The 25,164-nt window shown below is 46.8% G+C and overlaps 1 protein-coding gene across 1 annotated transcript in view; it reads left to right on the forward strand.

Annotated features, from left to right (window-relative positions):
• The window catches only part of LOC139055863 (large ribosomal subunit protein eL22-like), a 40,954-nt gene that overhangs the window by 10,027 nt on the left and 5,763 nt on the right, over nucleotides 1-25,164 (forward strand). The window contains exon 4 of the mRNA XM_070533428.1: nucleotides 4,520-4,641. Coding sequence (XP_070389529.1) covers nucleotides 4,520-4,641 — 122 coding nt within the window. The remainder of the gene's footprint in view (nucleotides 1-4,519; nucleotides 4,642-25,164) is intronic.

Here is a 25,164-nt window from a genome sequence, read left to right on the forward strand (position 1 = left end):
GGAACAGTATTTTGGTGTCCGCATCACTCAGAACTGCAAAATGTTCAATAACATTTCAGAGTGTGGTACTCCTTGAAACACGGGTCTCCGCACTGCGCCTTATCGCAGTCTGCAAAACCTAAAATGCGTGTATGTTCTTCTCTTGGCGCGACGAGTTGTGTTGGTGCACACGACATCTTCTCTGCATGCGGCTGCATTGGGCAGAGTTCTGATGCACCCTCTTTCGTAAGCGCGTTGCCCCAGAGAGCAAGAATACCTTGTGAGCGGCGGTGATAAACAAGATAAGAGCAGCGCCAATCAAGATAGAAATCAACTTCCGCCGCCCCTGAGACAGCGGGCTGACAAAGAAAAAAATCACGTTTCGCGCGCCTCCGTTGCGATCGAGTGGCAAAACAAAACCGCGAAATTGCGTTGCCGCTGAGAGCGAGAATACCTCGCGAGCGGCGGTTATATACAAGCTAAGAGCAGCGCCAATCAAGATAGAAATCAACTGCCACCACCTCTGCAAGAGAGTACCGACAAAGAGAACAATGACGTTTCGTGCGCCTCCTTTGCAATCACGCGGCGAAACCGAAACCACAAAAGGAGTGTTGCCGCAGTCTGTGCAACGTGCTGAAGCTAGAAATCGGTTCTGTTTATCTCCCCAAGAAGATAGCACAAATTTCAAACGCTTCTTGTAAGTCCTACGAGGTGACAGCACCTCTTAGTGAGCACGCATCACCATTATGGCGCTAAATTTCAAACGGAGGGTCGAAACTGTACCCGTACGGCAAAGACCTTGCGGGACAGAAAACCGCCACCGTACATGTACGGCAAAAACCTTCAAAGAAAGGGTTAATGGCAGCATGCGATTACATTCGCCATAAATTCCCGCTAGATGACTTTAATCTCAAGATGGCTGAAGTTGCTCAAGTCCAAGCTCTTTAAACTATTCAACAGCGTATGTAATTTTGTTGTGGCATTCCCTGCTATGCTATCCCAGCAGAGTGGCGAATCGAAAGAAGCAATCTGTGCACTTGAAATTGAGTTTGTCAACTTGCAAGCATATCAGGTTCCAGCCAACATATTGAATGAGCTAAGGTGCAACGTGCTGAGGTCGTGGTTAGGAAGCGTGCAAAGTGTAGACGGATCGTTCAGGTTCCACAGAATTTCAGGGTTTAATGCTGGGTATTCTCTCCATTCCTCGCAGCAGTGCTGAATGTGAGAGAATATTCAGCACTGTGAACAAAACTCGAACATAGTCTCGCTCATCTGTGTGAGAAAACACTCGAAAGTCTGCTGATGGTCAAGTGGCACCAAAGTGGTGCTTGCTTTGAGCAAACCTACACAGAAGTTTCTGAAGCAGGCAAAGTTGGCAACAGCAAAATCATTCCAAAAATAAATTGTGCCCCAGTGTAATTTCGCTCGTTACTCTCCAAGACACTGATTTCACTTGCTGTTGTAAAGAAGTGAGCGAGTTTGTCGGAAAAGGTAAACCCCTTTTAAGAGAAGTGCTCCCTCCACCGCGAATGTAACGAATTTCCAAATCTTCAGGTTGGCATTTACGGTAGATGGCATAGGTATGTCGGTGAAGCACAGCACGGGGCAAAATAAGGTAAATTTTTCATACCTCTAGTCCTGGAAAAAGTAGCTGAATTAATTTTGCTGCTAAAAGTTCATGTTTTTGTATTGCCCGATTATGCGCACTATTTGAATTAAGGTTATGAACCTGCGACCACTCTGTTTTCATGTAGCTTGCCCGCAGTGAAAGCTCCGTATACATACCTGCCAACCCTCTCGATTCGCCCGGGAGATTCCCGATTTTTTACTGAACTTTCCGATTGTACGATCACTATCTTATATCTCCCGAAAAGTGGTCTCTGTTCGCGCAATAATGGTTTTTGCGAAACCGGAATCGCGGAATCTACAGCCACACCGTAATCGTCAGCATCAACAACGGCAGCAGTAGCACTATCGGTGTCATCGACTAAGCAGCCTACTACAGCGCCTAGTAAGCCGTCCAAAGTCAGAGCCAATGTAGTTCTTGCATTTCATGCATGCCTTCCTCCATGGTGCATCTTGTTGCTGCTGCTCTTGTGTATGATTACTGTTGGCTAGGCCGTGTGTGCGGTGCACCGTGTAAAGTTAGAATTCTCGTGTGCTTGATGCCATGCCGCTACCAAAGTCGAAGAAAAGGTATTTGCAGAAGTTATTGCGAACTACTGAATTTTCGTGCTTTTCGACATCATAAAAAGAACATTTTGCATTTTGTAGAACGTTTGGATGCGACGTCAGCGTGTCTCACGGTGACGCCGACGATTTGAAACTGCACGTTTCAGCATCAAAGCTATGTTCGTACCGCTGAGCAGCAAGGCAACATAGTGATCTTTCTCGGGAACAAGTGCAACGACAGTGTCATGTGTGGAGTGCCTGTTTACGGGATTCCTTGTCGAACACAACCTACCCCTAAGTGTCAGCGACCACGTTGAGCCTCTTCCACGAAAAATATTTCCGAAATGAGACAAGGCGAAGCGCTATAGATGTACAGTCGCTGACCAATTTTCCGGACTCAAAAAATTCGGACATGCTCGATTATTCGGTCTGCTTTGTGGCACCGCCATTCTCCCCATAGACCATAATGTATAACAACTGCCGAAGGTTCGGACACTTTGCAACCTCTCATCTGATTTTTCTGACACTCCTTGAGCCAACTCGATCGAGAGTACCATGCACCGACTCTGACCGGTGCATGGTTTGACTTGCTGAACGCCATTGTTGCTTTGAACGGAGCCTCATTGCTGCCCCACGAAGTGGCGCTACTGCAAATCCCCGCTCATCATCATCTTTTCTGCCTGGTTCGATAGAGTGGCTCTACAGCAGTTCCGGTTTCAGCTTAGTAAGCCATGTCAAGACAATCCAGCAGCTGATTTGTTTCTTCGCACACAACGCTGCGAGTAGGCCACGTTTTTCGTTTGTGCGACTGGTGTCGGCATGGTGGTGTTTGCTTTGTGTGCTGTGTCGAGGTTCCGGTAATCCAACGCGGCACACGGAAACATCGTGTCAAGTGTCTCGTGGCGCTGACAGTGCTTGCGCAGTCTGCGCTGGGGAATGCTGGCAAGCGGGTGCCGGGAGGCCTAAGATTTATCGCCTTCCGATGTGCTTCCTACTGACACGGAAAACGTTCTGCCGAGACTTGCGCAGTGGTTGCATTGCGATTCCGGACACCGTTTCATTTGACAGTTTCACAGGTGCTGACACTGCTGTACTGACATACGCAGAACTCGACGACGGCGAGATCATTCGTCAGGTTTCTGCTGCACCGCCGGACGATGACTCTGAGTCGGAAGATGACGCACCATGTCTACGCTGCCGTCGCACGCGGAGCGTGTACAAGCAGTGACTGCTTTCAGCCGCCTATAGTGACCGTACGACCCTCTCAGAGATTCGGGCTTATATGATTGCGCTTAAACGGAACAGAGTGCAACGGCACATTCACAATTTCTTCAAGCCTACTGCCGAGCCCGAATAAGCGCGTGGAAATAAAGGATATCATTTTTTTTCTTAATCTGCTTTATCGGACACCTGTTTATTCGCACATTTCCACAGTCCCCGTGAGGTCCGAATAAACGGTCGGCGACTGTAGATGCAACTCAGAAACGCAACTATGAAGAATGCGGAGGTGGCCAACCTGAAATTTCACCGGCATTGCTCTCGAGTCTTCGTTTCTTTATCCAGAGTTACCCTCAGCTGCTGCCCTGAGACGCCAATGAATCTGCTGAAGACGTGTTACATGCTCTTGAAGCTGAATTTGCCACACTACAGGCGTACAGTCTTCCAGAGGGCATTCTCAATGAAGAAAGGTGGGACATGCAGTGGTCTATGGTTGGAAAAATGAAAAACACTGATGGAAAACAGTGATGCAACCCCCCCTCCCCCCCTCGTTGGCGCAAATAAAATCTCCCTATTTTTTATCTCACCTGGTTGGCAGGTATGCATGCATATACATAGCTTGCAATCGCTTTCATTAACCTGCTCCTGAAGTCTATTTTGCTACTCCAAAATGTGTTTTTGGCTGTTCCAAAAGATGCTCTGAAATGGCATGGGCCAGTAGCATCACTGTACATATACGGTGTGGTTTTCCTTGCATGTCTTCATTATGTGATCATTTTTTCACTCTCTCTCGCTTCAAGCACGGCAAATGTACAAGTGCCAGTTGCAAGTCAAAATAGTACAAGTGGCTTTATACTGCGATGTGCGCAAAGGGAAATGATAAACATTAAATAAAACTAGCCTGTTAATTTTTATCCCAAATGCTGCTTTATTGCACGTAGAACTGGCTCTGCTATATTCGTTTACTATTTCAGGTGATATTGAGACACTGCGGCAAAAATGGTTATTGCTGCGCTGAAAGGTCAAATGGCTGTTTCACAACTTATGGTAGCTCGCACGGTGTTCTGCAAAAGTAAAAATGGAAACGGAGCAATGTCCTATATGTCGTGATTTGTGGTCTGACAACTCCTCGCCCTCATTTCTGCTGCAGGACAGCTACCTGCGTGAGCGCATCAAGTACAATGGCAAGACCAACAATCTCTCTGGGGTGATCACAGTGGACAAGGACAAGAGCAAGGTCACTGTTACAGCTGAGGTTCCTTTCTCCAAAAGGTGAGCCTGCTTAAAGACAAATGCTGGGCCAATCATCACAGGGAGGCATTCCTGACACTGTTCTACCTGCCTCAATGAAACGTTCGTTCCCAAACACTATGCCTTTATGTGTACTTGAAAAACTGCCATATAAATACGTACATACAAGTCACATTTTTTAACGCTATTTTGCCTGCCATTTTACTACAAGATAGGAGGCTAGTTTAGTCTTGTATAGGAGCTGCATCTGTGAATCTGGTGCAGTACAATGGGGAAATTTCTCTGAAGTCATGGGTGCATGGTCTGCACCCCCCTTTTCCTAAGCATGCATGTACTTGGCAACGTACCATGCGATGCACTATCTTTGCATGATGGCAGCACTTGCATAAAAGCATATTGGGCTTCTCTTTCATTCGTTTCTACAGTTGATGGTATGTTAAAGGGACACTAAAGTGAAAAATGATTTCTTCTGCATCAGTGAATTACCATTCTACAACACCAAAAACACCACTCTAACAATGATAAGACGTTTGGTTAGCCAGAAATAGCGCAAGAACAAAATACGGGTGGCGACGCCTACTTAAAGGGGCACTAAAGGTTACCAGAAAGTCCAGGTAAAGTGGTAGAGCAATGTTCTAGAACGTCTAAGGCGTCGATATAATCGCGAACAGAGTTTTAGTAACCGAGAAATTGAGGTAAATGCATGACACGATTGACACATGCATGACACCATTGCTAAAGACCTACTGTATGGGGTGATGCTATCTTTATTCATTTGGAAGCATCTAACGGACAAGAAAACAATGTTGCATTTATCAACATCCTTTTCTAATTAGCAGCGAATACTATGCCTGAATGTAATTTTCATGATGGTGCAAAAGTAATAAAAATAGCATCACCCCCCAGATCATTTCAGTGCAAATAAAATGATACCATCCTTGACATTTCTGGCCGAAAACAACCCAGAAAAAACACTTGTAAGGCTGAGTACGGTGTGCAAAAACATCGAACTGAAATAAACGCGTTTGAAGTTTCAAACAAATGTAGCTTTTACTGAAGTGAATCTACAGCAATACAAATGGCACCATGTTGAAGCTCAATGTTTTGTAAGAATGGCCATACTAAATGTGTGACTGTGTGGCATTTTTTCATTTGGTAGAATTGACAATATTACTGAATGAAGGCTCTGAGTGTAAGTAGCCTTCCAAGTCATCTTCCCCTGACAATGGCTGTGGAACTTGGGATCAGAGAGCCAGTGATAGATATGCAGCTGCTAGGTGCTTTCCAGAATTGTAATTTTGTATGATGCCTCGATCACTTCTGCAGCCAGATGTTGTGCCAGCCCAAGGGGTCTAGTGAACAGAGCTCATGATGAGGTTCTCTTTATGAAGGGGGGATGATACATATTATTACGAGCTATCGTGGCAATATGATAATAGTAAACACGCAATTGGTTGCGGGTCCGAGGTGCTGACACGTGAAATGCCTAGCTGCAGGTACAAGGAGTTGACGCTCTATGTGCTTAGTCGCGCAGTCCGGGAAGTCGACACTCGATGCGCTTAGTCGCGCAGTCCGGAGGTCGACACTCGATGCGCTTATTCACACAGTTCGACGCGCGAAATGCCTAGACGCAGGCTCGAGGAGTCGACACATGATGCGCATATTCGCGGTGTTGCGAAATGCCTAGACGCGAGCTCAAGGAGTCAACACTCGATGCTCTTGTTCGGGTAGTCCCGGCCGACGCACCAAATTCCTAGCCAATGCGCGAAATTCCTAGACGCGGGCAGCACAGATGCACAACATGCTTAGGTGAGGGCCCAAGATGTCCGCTCGCCATGTGCTTGATCTCTGAGCCGGAGACTCCTATGTGCGAAATGCTTAGCCGCGGTACGATGATTGCATGCGCGATGTGCTTGGTCACGAATTTCAAAACACAGAATGCTGAAAGGCCTAGTGGCATGTCCGAGGATTCCGCGCGCGAATCTTGGTCGTGAAGTTCGCGTCGCTGATGCTCGGAATCCTTTGCCGTGGGTCTGAGATGTCCACAAATGTAGGGATCGGCCACGTTACTGCAGTGTCCACGTAGCACTTGTTCTGACACGTCAAGATTACGGCAAGTGGAGACTTTCAGGCTCGCGGGGTGCAAAAGAGCCGAGCAGATGATGCGTGACCCGAACCAATGGCGAACCGCGCTGGAGTCTCATGCCAGGCGCGGCCAATCGCAGACTCCGGCACAACCTTCAATCATTTGCATTTTGGGTGCTTGTTTCTGTGCGGAGGAGATAGCTTTCTACTGAAATTTGAAGACTGAGAAATGCGCTTTCCAACGAGACCTCGTTAAACCGTAGTTGGCCGGAGCTTGGAAAAGGTACTTACTAAACTGTAGTAGTGCAGGCGGAGGAGGGGATCAGAATTAACTTTTTTTCTTTCTTGACAGAAAGGGCTGAAATTTAACACACACACTGCACATTGCAATAAAGAGACAAATCTAAAATTTCATTAGGATATCTTAATTAGTTTTTGTTTTATAAGAATTTATAAGTTCCTTGCTTGTGGAAAGCCTGGCACAGTAACGAAACATGATAGGGAGCTGGGAATACCTAACATGTTTGCCCAGATGTCTAATCTACATCAAGACAGTGTTCGATTTTCTTTTAGTGCGCTAATAATTTTTTGCTCAACATAACATGCACATGACTGTGCTTCACTGCATGGAGCCATGTAGTAATTGTGAAATAAATAATCGAAAGAGGAAACATTTCAAGACTGTCTTTAAGTACTGCACAGCTTGTGGATCACAGCAAAACAAACTGGACCAAAATCGGTCCAGCCATTGTTGTGCTACGCTTTCCACGAGCGAGGTGATTGACAAAAAAAAAATGCAATTGAGAAAACTGGCTGCAAATTTTTAAAAGCACTGCAAATTTATTAAAAAGCACCAGGGCTGTAATATTTTTTAATCATCGCTGTCGGGCGTCTTCTTACACCTTTGCCTCTTTGTTTGGTGGGCTTTGGATGCCTTCTTCAGGCGTTCTTTATCCTTTTCTTGCGCCGTCTGGAGTAGTGCATGACCACCATTTTCACTGCCAGACCGAGCCTGGTATCACAGTGTACACCTACAGAACGCTGTTGGCATCTTGGGCACAGAGTTTTAGCGATCAAGAGTTCATCGCGGAAACAGGCATAATAATGAACTCACAGTCACAAGGGGCGGAAGTTTATTCTTGGCATTGCTGCTTCTGCTCAGTCGCGGACACTGCGTGCAGAGAGTCGCGAACGCTGCATGCCTGCGCTTCTGCAGTCACCACTGACGTCTGAATCGTGACGATTAGCCAGGTGCGTCTGAATCGTGACGATTAGTCTGGTGAGCCTCGAGTCACCCTACGGTACGTAGCTCGTGGACGGTTGGGGCTCAATCGCAGGCTGCGTGTCCCTGTAGCACGATGCATCGGAAACGCACGCCGTCTCTGCCGGCGATGGAGACCTTCGACCCGCGTTGCCTCCAACAACCCGATCTCGGTTGCTGACTCGCGCGGCTGTATGCACACTGTATGCACAGGTGCGAGAGCCTCCGTTGGCGCGTCTCCGGTGGCTTGGTTATCAGTGTCGATGTCACAGGGCGATTGTCGGCTTTGCTGCTGGAATCGCACGGTGTAAGATAACGCGAAACGTTATCCACGTGTTCAGTGGGGTTCTCCGCTTCTCCCGCTGTCTTTTTCTCGCCGTAGGATGCTTGCGCTTCCGTTTTCCGAAGGCATGCTTCATTTAAAAGTTCTTTTCGAACGAGCGACAATCCATCACTGACCTGGGAGCTTTCATAAATCCGAATTCTGCGAGTGTCATACGAAGAAAGACGTCTGCGTGGTTTTCAAAGCAGACAACTGCGGTCCGCTGTGGTTGCCAGCTTGCCCGCTGCTGCAGCGGCAACCAATGGCGAGGCACCGTTCAGTACGGCAACCAATCAGAGGCTCGCTTTCATCGCAGGGCCCGTGTGACCGCCTCTAGCAGACCCGTGCTTCTTTTGCGTTTCTGTGTTTGTTACAAGATGGTGACGACCGAAGAATTCAGAAACGGAATGGCGAAACTTCGAGCTTTCGAAAGATACCAAGATGGCGGCGTTTGGTGGCAGGAAAGACGAGCTAGGGCTCCACGAACTGTGGTGATTTAACGCGATTTAAAGTGGTTTTCTCGTCCTACGCACTGATAAATTAATTTTTGGGGGGCACTTTTAGTGCATTTTCAGTCAAACCATTTTGATACAACGTAGATTAGGCATTGCAGATACCGAAACGCGTCGTTGCCGAAAATCGATCTTTTTTGCAATTGCGTGATCTGATCCTCGTGTCCCCCCTTAACCGAAATAGCGTGAGATCGCCCACTTACTTGTGGGTGCTCTCACGATCATGTGGGAAGCAGATTCTTTTTGTATAGCTATTTCACAGCCCGAATGACACCTTGGTCCAAGGGTTGTGCAATCGCTGTGGTGTTAGAAGGCAGAAACACCAATTTTACAGCCGCAAGGTTATCAAGCGCGACATGCGCCAAGGCATTATCCAAGATAACAACTTTTCTGTTTTTCGCCGTGAAACGGCGGTCAAAAGTTTCGACGTCATCCACGCTTTCGTGTTGCTGCGGTAGACAACTCCGGAGGGCAGTCAGGCGCCTTTAAAACATCTCGGCTTGGCCGACTTCCTAATCACGAGAAGTGGGAGTTTTTCAGTTGCCGACATGTTTACACCGAACGCAACCGAAATCCGGTCCTTGGCATGCTTGCCGCCGGTGTACGTCTCACCTTTAAATGCAAGCGCCCTGTTTGGCAGCAGCTTAAAGAATTGTGCACACTCATCTATATTGAAGATATCGTCGGGCGCGTAGTCTGTCAGGATGTGCCTCAGCTGACCATTTTGCCATTGGTTCTGCCCCATCCACGTCGCCAGCGGCACCTTCTCCTGAAACGACTCTTGTGTTTACGCCGTGCCTCACGTTAAACCTCGCCAGCCAGCCATTGCTGCATACAAAGTCATCGTGGTTCAGCTGCAAAGCGAAAACCAGGGCCTTCTCCACAAGTAGGGGTCCGCTGACAGGCAAGTTCTTCGGTCGCACCAACTCGCCCAACAACAAGTTCTACTAAACTACGTTTCTTCGATCGCGCTGCTTTTAACCAGTTCACCAGCACCTCCTCCACATCAGGAAAAGTCGAACCTCGTATACGACATCTTTTCGCGGTCGCAGCAGCACTGCCGAACAACTTTTCCTTTGCAATCCAGATGCCACATACGGTAGTTAAAGGTAAATCCCTTTCGCGTACCAGCGTCAACTTTTTCATGCCACGTTCGATGGCACGAATGATGTCCATTTTTTCCTGAATGCTAAGCATGCGGTGTTTTTGTCCGAGCTTCAGCATGACGAGAGTCCTAGCTTGCACGACGTCACGCTTTCTCATAGGAAATGAACGCTTTCTAGCACGGCGCCGAAGTGATGTTGATGTTGCTTCTCGGATGGGGAGATGGATGAATGCTTCACCCTTCTAAGCACCCTCTGCGTTTGCGCTTGGAGGCCGTTCGGATCTCTGAGGCTTGTTGTTCTGCCGGGCTGCCCGACGGGGATGATGTACGGCCGTGATCGTGCAGCGAAAAGTGAGAACACTACTTTTTAATCGATACGTACGCGACAAGCTGGTGCGGTTTATGCGGATACAAAATGCATTATGTTCAATGGGCGCTGAGGCGGGGATTTTACTTTACTACTTTTAAAACGGAACTACTGTTTAAGCGGGTACGGCTTAACGAGGTTTTACTGTATTGTGGCTTGAAAAAGGTTGTTGTTTCTTCATTTCCGCGAAATTTTTCGCCACCTTGGCTGGTAAAACAATTTCCTTTAGAGCACTTCTACGTGGTTTATATGGATATTTCGGAATCGGATAGAAAAAGAATTATAGAAACTGAAAATGTGATTTTGAAAAAAATCTATTTTTTTGCCATTTTTCGCGATGCAAAACTCATGTCCCCCTTAAGTTCCCACACCTGGGGGCTGTTACGTCTTGGGTTTTGATGGCATCTTCTAGGATCTACTAATTATATATAGCGGTACAGATTGACTACATTGTTTTCTAAAGGAACTACATATTAAACATGGCAAGTTTTGGGAACCTTTATTCAGCCAACGTGGCCCAAATGTGAAATGCCCAAATGGAATCCCCGACGTCACGCTGACAAACCGGCGCTGGGGTTTCGGCGCGAAATTGAAGTACTGACGCTTGGACCTTCATTTTCTCAACTAGTAACCAAACAATGCTTCGATATTCTAAACTGATTTATCGTTTCGCTTTAATGTCCCTTTAGGGGAGAGGCTACCCTGGAGACCGAACTTTTTCATATTTTAGGATGTGCCCCGGAGGCTGAGATAGGGCTTCTGCAAGTTTAAGAAACACCGAAAATGAGATTCTGAGAAAACTTGAAAAAACAAAATTAGCTTATTTTTATAACAGAACACCACAAAGTATTTGAATATATACAAGTGCTATTGCATTAGTAGCCTCCAGGAATGTAGTCTGGCTAGTGTCGCTACGGTGTTGCCTTCTGAACACCCGCTGAAAGCTTTCAGTAGATGCATGCTCAGCAGACGTAGACGTAGACAAACGGGATGTTTGTCCAGGCAGCAGTGTCGTGAACGCGATCAAGTAGTTCCGATTTTTGGTCAGTAGCAGGAGAGTTGGCACTAATGCTTAAAGTTTTCTTTGAGCTTCATTCTCAATACTCCGCAAAATATCCGGCTACGGAATAGTAGCGTCGTGCGAAAATGTCGATGAAACGCAGCCATTGTCAGGAGCGCTTCGGGGGATTAGGCCTAACAGGCCATCGGGACGTCGGGCGTCGCTCGACTGCGGGAACGGGCAGGCTAAATATAGTCCGACGTAGAGTTAGCACGTGTGCACGTTACGTCACATTGGCAAGAACAACAGCGTCTATTACATGACCAATGGTTCGACAAACTGGTGCAGCCAGCATAACCAGACGCGGCCAACAGGCTCCGACGCTCGCCTCTGCGCCAATAACGTCGGACTATAAATATGCCCTATCGATGTTATTGGAAAACGGCTCGGTGGAATGTAGTTTCTCAGCGTTGTACGCCAACTTTCTCTTCCTTTTTTTTTTTCTAAATTTGAACTTCGTAGCGAACTTCAGAGTTGAGGTCAGCATCGCTGTCGGCGTGGGAAACCTCGTTGGCACGCACGGCGTGTGCGGAGCGGCCACGGAGTGAAGCAGACGACGCTAGTCTAGCCAGTGGCGTGGCTAGCTGTGGGTCACGTGCCTTTGTCGACCAATTGCAGCACGCATTGGGTCTTCTTTGTGACCCGGAATTTCTTCACTGTCAATGTGCGGACGGAGCTGGTGGTGGCGGGAAAACGACAAGAGACTGCTCTTTCAAACGCTGTGCAGACCGCTTAGCTTGTCTTGAAGGGTCGCTCGTGTAGGATTCGACAGATGGTAAGCGCGATCATTATTAGCTAGACTTGGCACACGACATATAGCTGCGGCAAGTTCGGGGTGCGATCATTACATGGGAAATAAAAAAATCAAATTTTGACAACAAAATTCAGGGGTGCATTCATTACGCGAGTGCGATCATTATGCGTGTAAATATGGTAAAACCTTGTTTAAAGGTACCCGCTTAAACAGTAGTTTCGTTTTAACAGTAGTAAAGTCAATTCCCAACTCAGCGGCCATTGAGCATAATGTGTTTTGTATCCGCATAAATCGAACCAGCTCATTGCGTACATATCGGTTAGCACGCAGTGTTTCCACTTTTGGTTGCGCAAACGTGGTGCGTCGGCTCTATTGGGCGGCCTGGCAGAACAAGCCTCAGAGATCGGAACAACGGCCTCCAAGCGCCCCGTGCATTTGCGCGTTAAGCCACATCATCATTTCAGCGTCCTGCAAGCGAAGATTTGCGTCATACCGAAGCTCGGATAAAAAAGATGCCGGGTGCTCAGCACAGAAGAAAAATTCGACATTGTTCGTGCTATCGAACGTGACACAAAGAAGTCGGTGCTGGAACGCGACAGGGATCTGCTGTTGACTACAGTGTGTGGCATTTGGAATGCCAAGTTGCTCGGCAGCGCTGCTGCGACCTCTAAGAGATGTCGACTACAAGGTTCGACGTTTCGTTATCATTGCCTCTGTTGTTGCCGAAGTGTCGACTAGCGACAGTGATGAGGACGACACGGAAAGCGACAGCATGGGTGATTCAGGCCCGACAGAGGCAGAATCAGTGCATTACGTCAGCCTCATGAATGCAATCGTCGCGAAGAGAACAGCACCCCGCAATGAAAAAGGCGCCCTGTGACTTCCGAGCGCTACCGCGTGCGTGCACGGAGGATACGTAACGCCAACGAGGAATCTGCCATGCAAATGTACGCCGATGAGAAGGGGCTGGCTGAAAAGCTGCCTCGCAGCTTCAGTAGCTTTGAGGCTGCTGTCGTCGCTGCTAGGCCGCCGCCACATCAAACGAAAATAACACTTTTGTCGCGCGAAGTGAATAAAGACTGCATGTTTTCTCCCCTTTCATCACACTTTCTCAGAGTTCTGTTTTTGACAGGGAAGTGGGCGATCTCAGGCTATTTTGGTTAAGCAGTACTACCGTTTAGTACGTACGTTTTCCGAGCTCTGGCCAACTGCTGTTTAACGAGGTTTCACTGTACATCCTAATCAGGCTTTAGGTGCTCAAGGATGTGGGGATGCGCAACTCTCACGCATCCCCTGATATGCTGTTTTCCCGCACGGCTCGCGTGGCCTGGCGCCCGCGGCGGTCAGAGTGGTACAAGCGCGGTGCGAGAGATGGCCCGAGTGTCGCGCCGCTGCGAGGTTACTTGGGTGCAGGAGCGGAAGGCGCGCTTCCTCTTGGGTTCGAGACAGCAAGAGGGACGGACGTGCCGTGCCGCGCGTGGCCGCCTTGGAATGCGCCACCGTTCGCGTGACGGTACGTGCGAACGACCAGGCGTTAGGATCCAGCATGGGGCGAAAATATTCACTCGCTATGCGGTCGCGGTGAGTCTGACTTCTAGATTTGTCGCGCGCCCATCGGCATGTTTTGTGGATAGCAACTCGGCTAGCAGGCATTGATTTGTGAAAGGTGCAATAAATGCCCTTGTGATTGTTTGCACTACTGTGTTGTCGTTCCTTTGTCCCAAGAGTACGGAGGAGAACCCCACAAAGTAGAGATTTAAATGTTTACACCAAATGAAACTTCGAGTTCTGTTTCCTCAGCTTTCATTTTTTGTGCAATTGCTTTCAGTCATCCCAGTGCCATTTCACAATGAAGACAAAAGCATTGTCTTTTGCATATAGATGCTGAAACATTGATGAGTGCAATAAATCTGTCCATTTTTAACTGCGCCTCATAAAAAAATTTATAATGGGTTTTTCGCAAAGGTCATTAGTAAGACAATGTGTGTAGGAAAGCTAAAAAATATTTTTATGCTCATTTCGGTATTTAGAGAACAAACCAATAGTTTTATTGCACAGAATGGGCCTTTGTGAACATCCGGGTGTGGAAATCTTGGCGAACTTGTGTGTAAATAATTAGGGGATGACTATTAGAGGTTGTCAATTGTTGTAATAATAATAATAATAATATTTGGGGTTTTACGTGCCAAAACCACTTTCTGATTATGAGGCACGCCGTAGTGGAGGACTCCGGAAATTTTGACCACCTGGGGTTCTTTAACGTGCACCTAAATCTAAGCACATGGGTGTTTTCGCATTTCGCCCCCATCGAAATGCGGCCGCCGTGGCCAGGATTCGATCCCGCGACCTCGTGCTCAGCAGCCCAACACCATAGCCACTGAGCAACCACGGCGGGTGTCAATTGCTGTAATTCGAAAGCTATACTAGATAGCACAAAACGAATTTCAGTTATGATATCAGCATAACAAATCATACCTGAATGCCAAGTATCACCAATTTTTCCCATAAATAAAAGTTTTAATTGCCACGTACCCTCTTAACCGAAATAGCATGGGATCGCCCACTTACCTGTCAGAAACGGAATTTGGAGAGAGTGCGATAAAAGGACAAAAGCATGCAGCATTTATTCACTTCGTGCGACAAAATTGTTATTTTCGTTTGATGCCACAGCAGCCTAGGAGCGACGACAGCAGCCTCCAACTTACTGAAGCTGCGAGCCAGCTTTTCAGCCGGCCCCCTCTTCTCGGCAAAGGTTCTCATGGTTAACACTCGCGTGGCAGACTCCTTGTTGGCGTTGCATATTCTCCATGCATGAGCTCAGTAGCACTGCAGAAGCCACGGGGCGCCTTTTTTATTGCGGGGTGCAGTTCTCATCCCAACGGTTGCATTCATGAGGCTGACGTAATGCGTAGCTTCTGCAACTGTCGTCCTGAATCACCCGTGCTGTAACTTTCCGTGCTGTCCTCATCACTGTCGTTAGGTGATACTTTGGCAACAATAGCGAAAAGTCGAACCTTGTAGCTGATATCTGCTCGTGGGCGCAGCAGCGCTGGCAAAAAACTTCGCATTCCAAATGCCACAAACCACAGTCAATGGCAAATCTCTGTCAAGTGCCAGTGCCTGCTTCTTCGTGTTACGTTCAATAGCATGAACGATGTCCAATTTTTCTTCTACGCTGAGTGCACGGTGTTTTTTATCTGAACTTCGGCATGATGCCAGTCCTAGCTTGCGCGATGCCTCAGCACTCTGGCACGGCACCGAAGTGATGTTGATGAGGCTTGTTGTTCTGATGGGCCGCCCGATGGCAATGACGCACCACTGAGATTGCGTGACGAAAAGTGGAAACACTACGTAAGGCGTTTTGTATCCGCATAAACCGTACCAGCTTATTGTGTCCATATCGGTTAACACGTAATGTTTCCACTTTTCATTGTGCAATCATGGCGGTGCATTGTCCCCATCGGGCAGCCCATCAGAACAAGCCTCGGAGATCTGAACAGCAACCTCCAAGTGCCCTGCACATTTACGGTTGAAACCACATCAACATATTTCGGCGTCGTTCAAGCAAGGATGCACGTCAAGCCGAAGCTCAGATAAAAAACGCTGGGTGCTCAGCATAGAAGAAACATTGCACATTGTGCTATCGAATGTGGCACGAAGAAGTCTGTGCTGGCACGCGACAGGAATCTACGGTTGACTCCGGTGTGCGGCATTTGGAATGCAAAAAGATGCCGGCTACGAGGTTCGACTTTTCACCATGGTTGCCTCTGTTGCCAAAGCTTTGCCTAACGAAAGTGATGACGATGACACGGAAAGCGACAACACGGATGATTCAGGCCCGACAGTAGCAGAAGCTGCACATTTCGTAAGCCTCATGAGTGCAATTGTTGCGACAAGAGGGGCTGCCTGAAAAGCTGGCTCGCAGCTTCAGTAAGTTTGACGCCGCTGTCATCGCTGCCAGGCCACCGAGGCATGAAACAAAAATAACTTACTTTTGTCGCACTAAGGAAATAAATGCAGTAGAACCCTGTTAATTCAGATTTAAGGGGGGATGAGGGTCTTGAAAACTTTTTTTTTATTTCTTAACATATCTTCCTGAAAATTGGCATGCAGATATATCTTTGAATGCTGATCCCAAATATATATTCAGATTTTATATATCTCATCTACAAATGAAGATATTGCAAAATAATTTATCCCACATAGGTCTTTTCTTACGGGCCATTATGATAATTTCTTAATAAAAAAACTAGTTTCAAAGAATAGCTGTCATTTCCAAGGGCCCACTGCACATCCTAAAGCTAAAGAAATTTTTAAAAAGTGATCATATAGGTCATGAATGAATAACAAAGTATGAAGAAAAAAACAATGTGGGAGTAATTAGCTTACATCTGACCTAAGTGCTAGTCTATTGGGTTTAATGAAAAATGGAAAGCTTTAGGATGTAGTTGAGGTTTTACTGAAAAAAATGATACCTAATTCAATAAAATCAGTTGATGCAAACATTATGAAAAGTTCTGTAAGGCAAAGGCATTTGATCAAAAAAGCAAAGCTGAGAAAATTGCATTCAAAGTTTTGCTTACTCTGCCACTTTTGTTTACCTATCACATGGAAAACTTTAATGCTTTAGCATGCAGCCCAGTCATTACTGAACACAATAACACCAAACTCACAGAAATCTGTTGATGTAAAGATTGTGAAAACCTCTGTATTGCATTAACACTTGACAAAAAAAAAAAAGCTCAGAAAGTCGTCTTCACTTGCTGCGCCGACGTTCATTAGCTCGAACTTGCGGGAAGTCGCGGACTTCTTCGCCAATGAAGTTTTAATGTAGTCTGCGTACTTTTCACGCCCCGCGCACTCCGCGCAAAACACCGTGTCGAAGCGTTGAGCACGCGAGCTCGGTTCAGCCGCGTCCGTCGGCACTGTAGCGGCGTGCGGAAACGCCGAAGTCGACGTTAGGCTTAGGTCAGCCGGCTCGGCCGCTTCCGACGACGCGGAATCCGAAGCGACTTGCAGCGTCTCAAAAGTTAGCATTTTCGACGGGCTTAGTCCAGGCGCATCCACCGGCACTGCAGAGACTTGCGGTAACACCGAAGTTGACACCGATCGGCACTGCCCAGCCGCGTCCACCGGCGAAGCTGTTGTTGGCGAGCTCAGTCCAGCCGCATCCACCAAGGGCACAGCAGCTTGCGGCATCACCGAAGCTGTAGTTCTCGACGACGTAGCGCTCTTATTTCATGCGCGCCTCTTTTTGCTGACTGCTTTTCGCGTGCTTGCTTTCAAGCGCGCGTCTCGCGCCATCGTGACACGCGGAACAAAGACACCAGGCACGCAAAAGCAAGAAATTCGTGGTTTAAAGAAGCGACTCAATAGCCAAAATATCTACAAGAACGATAAAGAAAATGGCAGAACGAAAAATACTAGGAAACAAAGAGGAATGCGAAAAATGACGTGCGCGCCGGCGAAAGCAGACGACGCGACGGAGTCGAACAATGCGGCCGCGGGGCCGCGGCAGGCGTCACGGCCAATCAGAGGGCTGCGCCTCGGGGAGGCGCCCGTTTCACCCAATCAGCGGCTGTCTCGCGACGATTTCGCGCTTGAGAACGGGTGCCTGGGCTGCCGATAGCTCCGCTGCACGAGGGTCTACAGCGTGCCGAGGGGCGCCAGAATGGAGAGCGGGAAACCAGCTTTCAAACGAGACCAAGATGGCGTCGATCGGTTCGCGTCGCGCGGAGCTACGGCAGCTTGAAAATGAGGCAAACCTTCGCGCTTGGCGTTCAATTTCGGCTCACCGACGTTTCTAAATTGCCGTTTTTTTTATACTTCGAGTAGGAATTGAGCCATAATATTTTGTAGAGGCATAGCTGGGACATTAAAGACTTCAAAAACGCAATTTTTGAAAATTGCCATTTTTGACCATTTTTCGCGATTTCAAGACCCGCGTCCCCCCTTAACGGGACTGGAGAAAATGTCCGAATTAACCGACTGTCAAATTAACAAAGTTTCGACAATACTGACTGCTATTCTGTCCTTGCTTCATTTACTGCCAACACAAGGGTCCCCCTTAAATGCGATGGTTTTATCCAGCAGGGCTTTGTAGAAGAGGGTCGTCTCATCTGCGTTAAAAATGACGCAGGCATGATAATCAGCTAGGCATGCAGGTAATCCGGCCCTCCAATCTTCGACAACGCCTTCATTCACAGCCCCTTTCTCGCCACACACGCTTCGGAAGACCAGGCCGTGTCTTTTTTTGAATCGGTCGATCCATTGTTCTGATGCCTTGAAGTCTTCTATGCTGAGCTTTAGCGCATACTTTTCGGCTTGCACACGGATAAAAGGTCCACTCAAAGGCAGCTGTTCAGCGTTCGAATTGGCAATCGATATTAACAATGCTTCAAGTTTCGGGTGCGCTGCTGTTCGCAGTCTCTTCCTGTTGTCAGCGAACTTGTCGCTGTCGTACGCCTGAAGAACCTCCGCTTTATTTTTCACGTACGTGCTGAGCGTGCTTCTCTTCACGTTGAATTTATTCATTAAAACCTGCCGAGGCACCCCTGCCTTTCACGGCTTTCAATATTTCTACTTTTTTGCCAAATCCTTCGCCTTATACTTCACCCACTTCGGTGGGGTGCGAGAAGCACATGGTGGCAACAGGTACACGCACAATGTCATGAAAAAACAAAGTATAAACGGAAAAAAGAAAAGCGCAAACAAAATTTACCACAAAAAAAGAAAAGTTCTGCCGTCCTTGCATACACACCTGATGCAAAGAGATAAACACGGTAAAAACGACAACGAAAAAAAAAACTGCACAACTCCGCACCCACACAACTGCACAAGCAAAAGACAGCATCGGAAATGGCGGACAGCAATATAAATAAAATAACACGTATAAATTAGGGTTGCTAGCATAGACCGATAACTACCGTGCTGATAACCATAGCGATGAAGAGGTAGTGCCATGCACTAAAAGCGACTGCAAAGCCAGAAGTACGTTATTGCCTCCATGTTTTTTTCTCGACGTAGGTTTGTCTATTATGTAGCAATAAAATAAACACGGCAGCCTTGACGTATTTCCGGCCTTTCAGTACTCCCAGCACATGCAAGCATGGCCTTTGAGATCGGTGCACGCTAATCGGAGGCGCCATCACTGGCAGTGCGATTTGAACACCCCCTAGTGCCACCCGATTCTGTATGCCTCACGTGCCATTGAGCTCTGCGAACTGTTCGAATTAACCGAAGTACAACCAAATCTGTCTGAATTAACGGGAGATTTGACCATGGAGTTATGTACATGTTTGACGGGGCCAGACAATGCGTCCAAATTAAGAGGGGCCGAATTAACGAGGTTTCACTGTACTGCATATTTTGGCCTATTCATCGCACTCTTGAGTTTTGTCTTTGATAGGTATGTGGGCGATCTCACGCTATTTCTGTTATGCAGTACTATCGTTTATTACGTACTTATTCCGAGCTCCGACCAACTACGGTTTAAGGGGAGACGCGGGTCGAAAAATCGCGGTTTTCTAAAAAAAGTCACTTTTTTGTTTTAAGCTGCATTGTCATCTTTGGTCTATAAACTTTTATTTCTGTAAATATCAGGCTGAAATTTGCACGAGAAGTCACCAAAAAATGTGCCTAAGTGAGCGGCGGTAACTCTATAGTCCACCGAAACTTTAGAAAGTCCGCGCTGTTTGCATCGTTCTCACGCAATCGAGCGTCACTGCCCGCCATTTGCAATCATCGGGGTGTGCAGCGTCAGCCCTTTCCTCCAAGGTTCAATGGCTGTCAGTCTCGCATGTTTACGGAGAATAAAAGAAGACGAGACTGTCACGCGTTTTGAATTGCGCGCCATGCAACGCGGCCCCGCCGTTGGACGGCGGTGCTCCTTTTGTGCAGCAAAGCCGAATCACCGCCGCAGCGCCTTCTCGCTAGCCGCACAGTTTCCCGTGTTCTCTCCGCGTTTTCTTCAGATGACTAGCCCGTAAAAGTGCAGTTTCGACGCCCGGAAGTATCGACCTCGGCACAAGTACCGAGGGAAACGGTGTTAAAAAAACGACAGCCAAGTACGGCGCCCGCGACGCTCCGACGTCGGTTAGGCCTACCGCCGACACCGGTCGCCGCGACAGTGGTAAAATCGACGCCGCTGTAGATTTCGTCAGTGCATTGCAGAAAAAGATGGAATTATTCAGAATTGAATCAAGGTCGGTCGGTGCCCCTGCTGCTAGCACGGTGTTGCGCGAGATCGGCGCATTGACGGCACTGGTGACGGGTTCGGCATGCCCCACTTGCCGTGAACGGAAACTAGCCGTCCGAGACCCAGCTGAGAAGCGCAAAGGACTTTCGTCGTACCTAGAGCTACGCTGCGAAAATCCTGACTGCCCTGAATCTGCTTTCATTCACGCACATGTCGAAGCGGATTATCTCGGCCGGTGCGTGCGGTGACCCCGGGGCAAACAATCGCTACGACAGCGGGAGCTCGCGCGACGGCTTTGCCGTAAACGTGAAGGCTTTTTTGGCAGCGCGCGCTATAGGTGCTGGATATGACCGGCTTTTGCGATTTTGTGCGATCATCGGCCTTCCAAAACCGCTGCATCACAAGACATTCCATGCTATTTCTAAGTGTGACCAAGATTCATGCAAAAACAATTGGATTTTGAAGAATATAAGGTTTTGAAACTTTCAAACCTGTTTTTCTTCTTTTCAAATTTTTTGATATTTTCGCGTCTTCCGGGAAGCCTTTTGTACACTTAGAATTGGTGTATACTAACGAAATTTGGCATACATACTCTTGAAAGTATGTAGAATGCCGATATCTACTTGAAATTTCAATGTCAGTCGTCAATAATTACAATAGTACGAAATTATGTCTCAGGGAACTGAAAGAAACAATGGTTGAAGTGTCAAAATTTTTTTGTCCGACTTCCAATAACTCAACACGTTTTTTGACTAGATATCGGCACTCTGTGATCTATGAAGAGCTAAATGAGCTATAGCACAATACTTTTTGTAAAAGTTTAGTTCATAAAAAAGTGCCCGTAAAGATCGCTATAATTTGTCATTCACTATAGTATAACTCGAGAACTATAGCAGCTACACAAAAACTAATTGCACATTTGAAATCTGCATAAAAAACTCTCTAATTGGCTGAATTTTGAAGTCTCTGGAACAAATAATTTAAAAGAAGTTGTTTCGAGGAGCCTCTCCCCTTAATGAGGTTTCACTGTATAACTTTCATCACTGTGAACCACATAGAAGAGCTTTAAAAAATTTGCTTTATCAGCCAAGGTGCTGAAAAATTTTGCAGAAATCAAGAAAGAACAGTGTTTTTCCAGCCACATCTTCGGAACGGTGCAACCAAGTGCTGCAATCTTGGTCTCGTTGGAAAGCGGATTTCTCCATATTCAAATTGGCTGTTTCAGCTATCTCCTCCATACAGAAACAAGCACAAAAAGCAGATTGAAGGTCGTGCCGGAGTCTGCAATTGGCCATGCCTGCCATGTGATGACTCTAGCGTGGTTCACCATTGGTCCAGCGCTCGCATCGTCTGCTTGTCTCTTTGCACTTCGGCAAGTCTGGATGTCTCCACTCGCCGTATTCTCAACATGTCAATACGGGAGCTACACGCACATCGCAGTAGTGTGGCCAATTCCCAAGTTGGTGGATGTCACAGACCTGCGGCCAAGCATTCCGAACTTAGCGACCAAGTTTCATGCACGGAATCCTTGGACACGCAGTTAAACATTTCGAGCATAGGAGTCTCCGACTCGGCGATCAAACACATAGCGCTTGGAATTCTCGGACCCTCTCCTGAGCATTTAGTGATCGGCGCCTCCGACTGCGTGGCTGAGTACATCGAGTGTCGACTCCTTGAGCCTGTGACTAAGCATTTCACTTATTGGCACCTTGTACCCGCAGGCAAACGATTGCGCCTTCACTCTATTACCATATTGTCACAATATTTCGTAACAATATCTATCATACCACAACTTCATAACGAGAACCTCATCATGAGCTCTGATCACTAGGCCCCTTGGGCTGGCACAGACACCTGGCTGCAGAATCGATGGAGGCATCGTACAAAAGTGCAAGCTGGAAAGCACCTAGCAGCCGCATATCTATTACTGGCTCTCTGATCCTAAGTTCCACATCATTGTCAAGGGAAGACGACTTGGAAGGCTGCTAAGAATCGAAGCCTTCATTCAGTAACATGGTTGACTCTAACAAAAGAAAAAAATGCCTTGCTGATTGTACTGGAGACTGCTATCAATGAGGCAGCCTGCAGGTACAACACTGGAACTATATTCATGCCCACACAGAGTTCCACATGTCACTTGGTTTGAAACCCAGGTGCCATGCTATTGTAGAGCAGCAGCAAAGAACACCATATAAAAGGGGGGGGGGGTTGAAGGCACACCAGACCAGAGGCCACATGTACAAGAAGCTCCACATCGCAGAACACCCCAATGACTACAAATTTGGTTCCTTTTAGAGAGCTGTAGAGAAGGTGAAACTCCAAGAGCCGTTTTCTCAAAACTTTTTTTTTTCTTTCTTGGCTTAGCTTATGGAGCTGATTTCTTTGTTTCCGTTTAGCATATTTTGACTCCTTTTTTCTTTTCAGGTTCCTTAAGTTACAGTGCAGGTCATGTGACAAGTCTCGCTTCTTTATCTTTTTATAAATTTATGATGTGGCTATTCGTCTACCTGAAAAGTGTGCTCGATGCAAAGGTAACAAAAAAAGATGCTCCGGAAAAGTTATTGCAAAAAAAAAGAAAAAGCAAGACTGTCGCGACCTTCAGCATGCAGATAGCTGTGTGGTTAATACTCAACGTGCCTTGAATTGCATTTTTTAAGCTTCCCAGACCCTCCAGAAAGTATGAGGGAGAAAAATTCTGCTCAATAAAATTTAATATGTTCTCAAGGACTGCTCTGAAACTTTTCTGGAAACATCAGGAGACATCCTAAACATTTGTGCCAATTTTCATCAAGATCCATGGAAGACATAAGGAACTTGATTTTCAAAGCCATGGCCTCCCTTAACCTCGCACTGCTCTTGGAAGGCTTGAATGCATAATGTAACCACGCAAACGACAAAGAAGGAAACGCTGGACAAGCACGAAACTTCAACTAGGCGCTTGTCCAGCTTGTTTCCTTCGTCTGTTGTCATTTATGTGGTTACTTTATGAATTCAAATATCAATCACCAACTAGCCCGCCTTTCTCTGTTACATATCCTGGAAGGCACTGGTCATATGTCAATTCCCCAGGTCATAATTTTAATAATCAATACAAACATTGTTTTCTTTTCTTCTTCTTTTTTTAAGGGTCACCAGATTCCTTTAGTAGCCCTTTATGGCGTTTATCATCATTGGTGTAAAAAGTGAGTTGGCAACCATGTGACCAGGCACACGAGGGAGCCGGCAAAGTGGTTGCGACATTCTGCTACTAGGTCTGAGCTCACTGGTTCAGTTCACTGCTGCAGCGGTTTGGTGGTGAAATGCAAAACGCCTGGTAAAAGAACCCGAGGTCATCAAAATTCATCTGAAGTAGTTTGCCACTGCAGCATGCCTCATACTCAGATTGTGGTTCTGGCACATAACACCCCAGAACTCAATCTTTATTTAACAGGTTCATTGTATTAACGTGATAGAACAGGTGCCGAGAGACAGGAAAGTCAAGTGCAGCAGGGTATTTAATGGGGCGTTAGGAAAGTGGTGAGCTTTCTGCTTAAAATTTTTCTTTTATTAAACAAGCACACATTTGGAGACTGTTGGTGTTAACTGTAGCGTAGGTAGAGCGTATCCTCCTATCAATAAATAAAGTAACATCAGTGCTTTCTCATGTAATGAACTGACCAGTGCACTGTTGCAGCATGAGTGAAAGTGTAATTGTGATGGTACCTCTTGCTTGGTGCTTTCCATGCTAGAAGCTTTTGACAGGCCCACATACACACAAGATAATTGGTATGCTTTTTTAGGAACCACTTTCCATCTTGACATTGGCAATGCAGGTTCATAATGGTTCTTGAAAAGCCTTTAAGGGGTTACACGGGGCTATGGTGTACTGAGATATCTCACTTATTCTTAGACTAACTTGACATAAGACAGTCTTATTCAGCTTTCCGAGCTGAATAAGCAGGCTCCTTATAGCAAAACAGGCAGATTTTGGGCATATAAGTATAAATCTCATGCAAGTGATCTTGCACATGATAGCGACAAGCGACGCAATGGAGATGGCTGTCGTGTTTGCTCGTTGCCTACAAGTCGTACCGCATGCGAGCGACGATTTTGAGCTGAGTCTCCCCGGTGTTGCCGGTTTGAGAGCAGTACATATGCGTCGAAGCTTGCCTGATGCGTGCTTTATTAATTTAAGTTGATGTATTTTACTGTAAAAAGTAGCATAAAATATTTCTGGAAGTCGTGCAGTAGGTTATTCTTGCGCATATAAAAATTCAGTCGTTTGTTTGCTCTTCTGTTCGACAATCAGTAGTATTTGAGTGATTTACATCCAGTTCCAGCTTCGCACTAGTCACTTGAGCACTTCCGGGTGACGAGACGAATTCTAGATTTCCAGAACCGAGTGACATGTTGAAGCCGTGGCCCATTTCATCGCTGTCGCGCACAAACTCGTTCTCATGGGGTTTTTTATTTTTAGCCTTTAAGCACCGTAGCCTTAGTCTGAGTGGCGCTGATATGAGTGACCACACACCTCCGAAAACGGCGAACAGAAGCACATTAAAGAACCCCAGGTGATCCAAATTTCTGTAGTGTCCCACTAAGGCATTTGTCATAATCAAATTAGAGTTTAGGCAAGTCAAATCTCATAATTTTTTTTTTTTTTTTAACAGCGAGCAGGAGACCGTAGTATGGGAGTGTTACGCTGTCTACTTGTTATTCTTTGTATTCTGTTCATACACACAATCCTTTAAGGGTCAGTGCAGCAAATATCCGGCACCACAAACGAGTCCCGAATGGTCGATGCTGTTAATTTACGGCACCGTCTGTGTACCTGATAAATATTCCAATTTTCTACTCTTCATTGCCCAACAAGTGCTGCCACTCTGTGTGGATGTCTCAGTC

The sequence above is a fragment of the Dermacentor albipictus genome, chromosome 2, assembly GCF_038994185.2.
Source record: "Dermacentor albipictus isolate Rhodes 1998 colony chromosome 2, USDA_Dalb.pri_finalv2, whole genome shotgun sequence".
Classification (NCBI taxonomy): Eukaryota; Metazoa; Arthropoda; class Arachnida; order Ixodida; family Ixodidae; genus Dermacentor; species Dermacentor albipictus.